Below are 10,378 nucleotides of genomic sequence, written 5' to 3' on the forward strand. Positions count from 1 at the left end.
CATTCTTTAGCTTCCCCCAACAGTGAAAAAGGGAATAGTGTCAGCCTGACATAGTCCTTGGAGACGTTCAGATAATTGTAAGTGTCCGTGATTTCCAAGAAGTTCTGAATATGCCTCTGCGGGTCCTCATGAGATAGACCCACATATTGTCCTGTGGACTGAATCAGCTGTACCATGTACTGTTTGAGTTCAAAATGCCCAGTGATATCAGGCTTCACAATAGCCTGAGTCATATTCGCAAGATTGGGCCTTGCGGCTTCGATTACCGGACGCTCTTCATTGCCTGCCATATCTATTGGCTGTGGTTGGATTGCGATGTCCAAATCTCTTTCTATTCTCGTTCTAGCTTCGTGTTCCCTTCTCACTCTATGTAATGTTCGTTCGATTTCTGGATCAAGAGGAATGAGGTTGTTTGCACTTCTACTCCTCTGCATTCGAGAGTAAACCCTGCGTTGACACAAACCAGGCAAACTGAAAATTAAAACTTGAAAACAAATATCTAATAAAAGCTTAACTTAGTCACGTAGCTAATTTCTAAGTCCCCGGCAACGGCGCCAAAAACTTGTTGCGACCAAACACACTCACGCAAGTATACGCGGTCGTCAAGTAATAAAGTGACTCAAAGTCGGATGTCGAACCCACGAGGACTTATGATTAACTATTAACTAAATTAGCCTATCTTAATTATCTAAACAAGAATTAAATCTAAAAATATTTTATTCCAACTAATTAAATAAGAAAAATATAAATAATAGACTTTGAACAGAGAAAGAGCAGATTTTAATGATATCAATGTAATGAAAACGATCTAGGGTTATGGTCTATCTAACAATCCTATTGTATTCTTCAATTGAATTGACCGACTAATTTATCTAGCTTATTGGTTGACAGGGTTAATGTTGCTCATAAGAATCTGTCGAGTTCTTACTCGCCTATTCAAGCTAACCTAACGCCTATATGTCTATGGAGTTAGAATCAACAAGAACGCATTTATAATTCCTGTAAATCAACCAAGCAAGGCAATTAGGTATATGTCTATCCTAACCACGAATCCGTTCCCCGATGCCCGAGTTCAAGAACTTGCCCTACTCAATCCTATATGCAATATAGAATTCCCACTTTCGAGTTCAATTCTAGATTCGTAGATAATATTCAATTGGTGATCAAGCAATTAAATAATTAAGCGCAAGATTGAATAAATAAACTAATATGATAACTCAAGAAGTCAAAATCAATATCCGAATAACAATAGTCATGAAAGAACCACAACCCTAGAACGTGAAGTTTAGCTCCACATAGACATGGTAGCCAAACAACAAATCATACAAAGAAACATAAAAATTACTAAGTTTGGTGGGAGAAAGATGAAACTTGATGAATTCCGGCCTTCACAGCTTTTTCCTGGCTTTTTCCCTATTCCCAATATGTTAGATAACCTAAAAGAGGCGTTTTTAGCTTATATATTGCGTACAAAAGTCGTGGGCCAAAGCTCTCCCATTCCTAGTCCAATTCGGCTTCAGGGATTGATGCTAAGGTGGATGCGACGCATCCACCTTGTCCTCCATTTCAATTTTTGCCTGCGAAGGCGGATGCGACGCATCCACCTTGTCCTCTATTTCTCAGCTTCGCATGCGATGGTGGACGCGATGGCACAACTTCACTGCTAAGGTTGCATGCAGGATGATGTTTTCCTAGGTTGGATGCGACGCATCCAACCCTTCTTCCTCTAGCTAAACCACCTTTTCTTCATATTTTGCACTCCGAACACCTTAAATCGTCACACATAACTTAATTAGTCATCAAACCAATAATTACACCATGTTGGGTGTTTTAAAGATTAAATAACATCAAAAAGTGGTTAAAGCATGGGTAAAGTAACATTAACACATATCGAAATATGCCAAACATCACTACCCCACACTTAAACCTTTGTTCGTCCTCGAACAAACCATCATATAGTAGACGAAACAAAATTAAACTCTTATCGTTCAAAGCACACTGCACCTATGACCGTGGTTATTTGCTACAATTAGGCTCTAGACTATGCATCAACACACTTCCCTTTTCTTATGCCCTTCTTTAAACATATTCGAACAAAGACAACATGCTCACAACAATCCTAACCTCAAAAACCGACTCAATGTCACAATGCACTCATGGCTTGAACAACCAACATCATAGAGAAGTCTAATAACGTTACCTATCCCTCGTGAAACCATTGAAAGTGAGAGCTGGGGAGGCTTAGAATAGCTTGGTTGAGAGGAAATGGAATGGAATATAGGATGTTAAATAGTCTAGTGTAGAGGTATGCAGTGTCTTCAGCCTCCTAAAATTTTGAATTTTCCTCCAAATTGAACATAGAGAAGAAAATATAGGGGGAATTATAGGCTATGTTGTTCACATTCATAAAAAACGCATTTTTGGAGAGCCCGAGTAAGGGAGATTACATGAACATTGGTTTCAGCTTGCAAGATGCTGATTGTGGAGAATATGATCGGTCTGTTTTGCTTTGAATTTTGGGTGTCCAGATGCAGAAAAAGAAGACTAATCCAAACTATCATTTTCTAATTACTGTTGAGGATACTAGATTTTTAGGTGTCTTGTCATGTAAAAGCCTTAATTTTGGGTATACTTTTAGAAGATTTCTGGTTCCAGATCTCTGGGTCTGCCTATAATTGTCTTTCATTCCAGACTGTCCTATTTCTGAATTGTCTAAAACATTTTTCTTGCCTTCCTGACCTAAGAGAAACCAAAAAGAGAAGAAAGAAAACAATAACATGATAGAAAAATATATTTTTGGACACCTAAAGCATATACAGAAAATAAATACTACAATTTACGAGTCTTAAGTCTCTACATGTAAAATAAATTCATTTTTCTTTATTAGTTTTCGTGTTCACAATCTCCCTACCAAGCAAAGTTAACCCACTCGTGTGGTGGAAGAGGGGTTAGCATAGTTATCAGAGAGCTGGTCATCTTTCATATCGAGTCATTAAATCATAACGTCATGTTATAATCGACACTTTCATAGTATTATGAGCAGACAATTTCGAAGTTGGTAATAGAAGAAGAAAAACATGGTAATGAAAGGGAGATCAACGTAACATTATTATTACAAGTGTTATTTTACAGTGGTGAATATAGGCAAATTAGGAAGTGGGAAAATTGAGATATATTTTTCCTTTTACTATAAAAAATGTGGGAGGAAATGAGGTTTGTAATAATAATCAATAGCACATGAATGGGGTCCCAATTGTCACTTTCACTTTGCAAGTTTAGGACCAACCATATTATTAACCTGGTGCTCTTCTTTCATGGCTCCAAACACTGTTCAAGTTGACAACATTATTCCACCCCTCCTTACTGCTTTGTCCTCTCCTTTTCTTGATTTGATGTTAAACATTCGAAACTTTGATTATTAGCAACTCTTGTTTAAGGTAACCCTCAAACATTCTTGGATTTTAATCCATTTTGTATCTCCTATCTGTGGAGTATGGAAGTTTAATTTTGATTCCTTTTAAAAAGTACTCAAATATGACATTTAACAAATAAAAAGATATAGGCATAAGAAATGGCTAAAAATGCTACTATAGGGACTTATACCAGATTTTTTGAGAGCACATAAGCTAGATTAATTATCTTTCTTATATAATACAGTAAAAGGTCCATACTTTGTTCAATAGTGGTGTAAAAGTTTTTGGACATTCAGTGTAATTTAACTTACTCCCACTATTTATCTTCCATCTCTATTAGGTTTTCAGTTGATAGTCTACACCCTTGCGTTGAAACTAGAATTACCATTTTTTACCCAAGAAAATTACTATTTAAGTGATATGTAGAAATTTTTGCATCACCAAGAAATAATTAAAACGTTTTTTCATTGTTAAGAAATTGTTAGAACTTTTCCCCATGTAGATATAGGCAAGATAAAATTGCGTGCAATGAACTCTTATAATCCGGTCTTTGCTTGATCCTCCATAGCAAAATCTTAATATACCAGATTGCCCTTTTTTCTCGAACAGATATTGATTAAAAAGCATATTGACAAGATGCCTCCAAGGTAATATCAAAATCCGCCCTAAAGTGCGGATGGGGTAGGGGTAGAAGTCTCTTGTCCATATTTTGCTTAGGAGTATAAAATATTCTTACTTATTTGTTCTTCCTCAAGCTTATCTTCTAAACACTTACTAATGGTTTTGATGTTTGGCCCAATCAAAATTTTCACTAAGGAAAGCAATATTTTAAAAAGTAAACATCCAAAAAATCAAGTAAATTTAATATATACTAATATATATAAGTAATTAAAATTTTTACCTAATTACATATATAGTATAATTTTTTCTGGTTATTGCTTTTCTTTCTATTTTTTCGGGTTCGAGTCGTAGAAACAACCTCTTGCAGAAATATATGGTAAAATTGTGTACAATAGATCCTTATGGTCTGACCCTTTCCCGGACCCCGCGCATAGCGGGAGCTTAGTACACCAGACTGTATTTTTCTATTTTCTTATTATTATGTTACTGGTGTTATCTTTCTGACTTCTTTTGATGTTACTGTTCCACTCTCTCTTTCCATCTTCGTGACCCGAAAATTTATCGGAAATAACTTCTTTACTTTCCCGGAGTAAGGATAAGGTATGCGCACACTATTCTTCCCAGATCATGAGATTCCACTTGCTTGTTATTGTACATATATATTACTATAATTTTTTGGGAAGTAATATCACAGGTGTCCTCCTGAATAAATGTAATTCCGCCACTGGTTTCGATAGAGGGCATATCGTTTAGCCTGCTTTAATATTTTTTTATTGTCCAATCTATTTCTATGTGTCTTCCTCATTTTCAATTTCACATGTTCATTTACTAAGTTATAGTGCTTATTAATTGAGATTGGTGAAAATCATTGTTTTGATATGAAAAAGTAGTAGTTATCCTTAAAAAGATTCAAACATTTGCATGAGTCTATGCTATGTACGTGCACGTGTGCGCACGAATTATTGACTACTTCTATAATAACAAATTGTGTGTAAGCAATCGCAAGGCCTAACTCTATTGCTTTTTCCTCTTATTATTTCTTTTTTAACATAATATGTACAAACATTTGTGTCAGCATCTAAGGAAAGCTTTTGACTTAAAACGGAACAAGTTAATAAAGAAAACAACAAAATTTTGGCAATAAAGAATCTGCACCACAAGTTCTATTATTGAAATCAAGCTGACAGCTACTCCTCATCTAATTTAACTATGCAAGCATGCAACCTCTCCACAATTATTGCTAATTGATATGTTCATTCTACATAAAAAAGACAATATATAAGTTCAAAATTCATTATATATATAACAAAAATTGACATAGCTCTAACTCACCCTTTATTGACATTGTATTTCGTCCAACTATAACTCAACTCAAGTTGACAGGAAATAATAATTATACGGATTTATTTGATATACACCAACAATATTTTATATTATTAGTGTAATTTAATTTATCATAACAGGTTGTTTGCTTATTTTGCAGGTTATTAATTAATTCTACTAGTTGATAATTAGTAAAAAGTTATCTTTCAACTCCAAAGGGGGATTTACTTTTTGAGGAATATGATCGAAACAATAATATAAAACATTATTATATATTAAATTAAACTCTTATTATGTTTTTTTTCATCTAGTGGATGACCAAATAAGTCAAGTTTTGATATGACTTTCCTGAGATATATTCGATCATTTAATAATAATAATAAAAACCACAACTATCACTTTATTATAGAGTTTTGAGGTATATAAAAGTATACTAAAGCATGCTATTAGGGTTTTACATAATATTATTTTACAAACCTAAGCTGCACATTAAATTAGCAGAGACAAAGGGCACCTTCAATCACATGCAAACTGCAAGAATATCTACCTACATATGAAAGGTGACATCTGGTCTTTCTCATTTATGGTTTTTGTTATGTATTGAACATGTGGCAATTGTGTAACAAGTACATTTTGTTGGATGAAGATAGAACACACGTAGAATATCTATATCCTTTAACAAGAGGATCAATAATTATTGAAAGAAAAGAATAGTAAATGTTATAAATTGCATTATTTCCTGCTTTAACAACCTTCCATTAATTCTTTCATTCTAATTTGAATACTACTCCAACATAATATCCTCATCAATAATTTCAAACTTGTTGAAATTTTACTGTATGCATTTATTATTATAACAATTATTAGTGTACCAAGAAGGGAAATTGTCAGCACTCAGGATACATAGCTGGAGGTCTTGTCTTTTTCTTGAAATCTACGACATGCTCCAAGATATGGGTGGCAATTCTTAGAATCAAAGATTTTGGGAGGTTAAAAAAAAAACAATAATTGCACCCTCAATATTATACATGGATCATATTTTTAGTAGATAGCTGTCATAGAACTAGGTGGGGTTGTGCCTTTTTGGTAGAAAATGAAACTTGAAAGGGATCAATCTTCATTATTCACAATGTCTTGTTCTAGTTTTGAGTATATTACATTACCAGATTGAACCAACTCAATCAGCTAGCTAGGCTGGCAATTCTCACAGTTACATTGTTACAACAATTTATTATTTCTATAAATTGTATTTTTGTCACATTATCTAAAATCAGATTATATAATACAATCAGATCTCTCTATAACATCTTTATGTTACAGTCATTCACTATAAAAGCCAAGTTTTATAGTGAACAAATAAGTACTTCACTATAACAATAAAAAAATATCAGAACAAATAAGGTCGTTACAGAGAGATTTGAATATAATTCCATTCCATTTATTAATTTTGTTGGGAGATTCGTTGTTACACATTTTTAAAGTTAAATTAACTGTTGAAGAATAAGAGAGTATGAGATAGTGTAATGCTGCAAAAAATGGAAAGAACTACTTTGAAGTGAAGAACATTGGACTTAATATTATTGTTATTATATATCTCCTGAATTGTGTTTGGTGTGGGAGAGAGAGAAATAAAATAAAGACAGTTTTCTCTCTTCTTTTTTGACATTTATGTTTTAAAGTTGTTTCCCACTACATAGACAGGAACAATAACTGGAAGGAGGATTAATAAAAAATTAAAAAGAAAGGGGAGAAAGTAGGATAAAAACAAGATCCTCAGAAATCTAAAGCCTTTTTTCCCTTTTTATGCTCCCTATTCATCCCTCAAACAACAATCTTCTTTTCTCTCTTCAATTGCAGCTGCAGACACAGAAAATATACTCTTTGCCAATTCTTATTGCCTCTTCCTTCCTTTCAAACCACCTGCCAAAAACACAAAGCCAAACAAATTAATTTTTGAATGACATCTAAAGTAAAATATGGCACAAAATCAGAAAAAAAAATATAGACAATACTAATTTGTTGGGACTAAGCTTAGTCATGTTAGTACATTTAATTTAGTTCTAATTTTTACTAAGAGTCTTTTAATCATGTCAGACATAGGCGAAGCCAAGATTTCAAGCTTATGGGTTTGGGATTCTAATCGTTAAAAGTTACTGTGTTTTAAAATAATCATTTATACATATTCAATGGATTTTGTAGGACAAACACATGGTTCAAATTAAAGTTACTGGGTTCGGCCGAGTCCGATCGTGACACTCTACCTCCGCCACTGATGTGAGAAACTTATATTTCAGTAGATAATATAGAGAACTTCCAGCGCAAGAGAAACTAACATTTATAATACTCGATTGATATCGGCTTAAACGAAACAATATAAATAATAAGAATTCATATGGCCGACTCCGACTTGTTTGTAATTATGGGGTAGTTGTTATTCTATCAAGAACAAACCAGCCCCTTTGCTCCATTATTTTAGCATCAGTTAAAAAGAAAATTATTTACTCACTAGGTTTTTCTGATGAAGTTCTTCCACTCACAGATGTTTTCAAGAAATCAAAGTGCTTCCCTAAAACAGATTTACCCTGAAAGGAATAACACAATTCTCATTGTCAATTCTATACTTAAATAAAAAAGACATCAGAAAAATTAATCCAAGAATGACAATTAAAAAAAGTAACCTTAGAATGTGTTTCAGAGAAGTCAGCTACCATCTCCACGGAAGTTCTATCATTATATTCTCTGTTATCCTGTAATACAAAAAGGGTATATATCAAAGTGAAAAAAATACTAACATATTTCATATTTTAAGATTATAAAATAAAGTTGGGGTTGGACTGAACATACCTTAGGGAAACTAGAGAATGGAGAACTAGCAGTATCATCAAGATAAAGATTCTGTTTTTTGACCTTTTGCTCTTTTATATTCCTTTTCTCTTTTGGCTTTGTGTTTTCAGAAGCTGAAGGATAGAAAATGTATCCATTTTGATCAAAGCAATATTCTTCTTGAAAATGTGGTGGACCAGAAGAAGCATCAGAAACCATTGACATATCTTCATCTTCTTGATATTCATCCACATATTCTGTTTTACTCTTACCATATATGCCATAATCAATATTTCTTCTGTTATATTGATCTTCAGAATTTGAGAGTTGATCTAAGTACATTGTCCAACCAGATTCACATCCACTACTACATTCAGAAGCTGATATATTCATACTTAAAAAAAAAAAGTGAAAATGCACCTTAATTGTTGGCTAAGTACACTTGGTGTTTCTTGAAAGTAGAGGAAAAAAATATGAAGGTTTGATTATTAATAGAGGAAGGAGTAAAGATTAATATGGGTTGGATTCTGTTTATTGGTTCTGTATTTATAAGTGGGAAGAGAAGAAGAGTAAGGTATATAAAACCAAACTTAGCACACTCAATAGTAGACTAGCTTTGTCCTTTGCTTTATCCTTTGGACTTATTTTTTTTCTCAATTTTGTGAAGGATCAAAACTTGCCAGTTGGCTTAGTCATGGGGTAGGGGAGGGGGGAGAGAGAGAGAGAATGAGTTTTTTGGCCACTTGCAATTGATATTTGGTACAACATGGTGATTGCAAGAAAATCATATGTTCAACAATATTTGTGCAACAGCCAGCCAGCAAATACCAACCATTCCCCTTGCATTTTGTGCTTATTATTACTACCAATTACCACACTCCAATTTTTATCTGTTTTGAGCCGAGAATTTATCGAAACAACCTTTATATTTTTTCAGAGTATGAGTAAGATCTGTGTACATATTATTCTCTCACTATTCTTTCAATACCCCGCTTTTAAGATTTCATTGAGTTGTTGTTGTTACCACACTCCAATTTTTATCTGTTTTGAGCCGAGACTCTAAACAACTTCTATAATTTTTCAGGGTAGGGGTAAGACATGGGTTCACTCTATTTTTCTCATACCTCACTTGTGAGATTCTGTTGGGTAATTGTTGTTGTTGTTGTACCACACTCCAATTTTTATTTGTTTTGAGCCGCAAGTCTATCGAAACTATCTCTATACTTTTCTAGGGTAGGGGTAAGACATGCGTACACAATATCCTCCCCATACATCACTTGCGAGATTCCACTGGGTTGTTGTTGTACCACGCTCCAATTTTTACACTCTTCACTTTCTTTTTACCACATCTATGTCAAAAGTGGACATCTATTGGATTATGGATAGAGTTCATATTTGTATGGAACATGTTTTATTTAATATTGTAATTTTAGAGGATGAGATGAAACAGTCATAGTAAATTATCCTCACATGCAAGAAAATTCCAAATAGTGGATAATATGGGATTCTGTTCATATTTATGTAATGACAAATTTAGTGAGAATACATTTGTCAAAAGGCATTTTTTCATTGGAATTGAAGTTCAGACTTGTCTGCAAATCTATTTGACTCTGCAAAATACTTAACAAGATAACAAGATTGAGCAACATAAAACAGGCAGTGAGTCAGTAATAGCTTCATAAAGTGTAGGCAGTGGTGCTATATATGACATTATTAATGAGAGGCTTTCTTGGATCACTTATTGCTGACATAAGAGACACATTTTAAAACAAAGTTTCCTTGACTAAATTTGTCTTTCTAAATTGGTCATAATTGGAGGCTTGGTCTTTGCAGCGTTTACCAGTTTTTCTTAGTCCGTGGTTACTTACGTAGAATTTATACAAGCGGTCTCAATTCTTTACTGCTGATACTGCGATTATCTCAGACGATGGTCTACAGAAAACAGTCTTTCTCCTTCATAAGATAAGAGTAAGGTATGTGTACACACTATCCTTCTAAGACCCTGTTTATAAAAATATGCTAGATATGTTTGTTGTTGTTAGTCTCAACCTATTGTCTCAATTTGGCTTGTACATGACATGTCTTTGCAATGTATGTTGGTTTAAAGCTTTACAGCCTATCTCAAATTGACATTTACCTTTGTATTTGGCCTGTTAAATATTTACATATTATTTTTTAAAATATATACATTTACACAC

The 10,378-nt window shown here is 33.6% G+C and overlaps 1 protein-coding gene across 1 annotated transcript; it reads right to left on the reverse strand.

Moving 5' to 3' along the window:
* Window positions 1–6,906: 6,906 nt before the first annotated feature.
* Window positions 6,907–8,711, reverse strand: LOC104106946 (protein SOB FIVE-LIKE 5-like). Its single transcript, XM_009615608.4, has 4 exons — window positions 8,202–8,711; window positions 8,036–8,104; window positions 7,864–7,939; window positions 6,907–7,277 (listed from the first exon to the last, which is right to left on the reverse strand). The coding sequence occupies exons 1-4, from the start codon at window positions 8,571–8,573 to the stop codon at window positions 7,249–7,251; spliced, it is 546 nt and encodes a 181-aa protein (XP_009613903.1). The 5' UTR covers window positions 8,574–8,711; the 3' UTR covers window positions 6,907–7,248.
* Between the last annotated feature and the right edge of the window lie 1,667 nt (window positions 8,712–10,378).

The sequence above is a fragment of the Nicotiana tomentosiformis genome, chromosome 4 (assembly GCF_000390325.3).
Source record: "Nicotiana tomentosiformis chromosome 4, ASM39032v3, whole genome shotgun sequence".
NCBI lineage: Eukaryota > Viridiplantae > Streptophyta > Magnoliopsida > Solanales > Solanaceae > Nicotiana > Nicotiana tomentosiformis.

What these genes read in the sequence shown, in the direction of transcription:
- LOC104106946 (XM_009615608.4), bottom strand. Translation starts at nt 8,573, where the DNA reads ATGAATATATCAGCTTCTGAATGTAGTAGTGGATGTGAATCTGGTTGG. An exon ending in CATTCTCTAGTTTCCCTAAG is followed by an intron (nt 8,105 to 8,201) that starts GTATGTTCAGTC and finishes TTTGTATTACAG; the next exon opens with GATAACAGAGAATATAATGA. An exon ending in AACTTCATCAGAAAAACCTA is followed by an intron (nt 7,278 to 7,863) that starts GTGAGTAAATAA and finishes TGTTTTTGGCAG; the next exon opens with GTGGTTTGAAAGGAAGGAAG.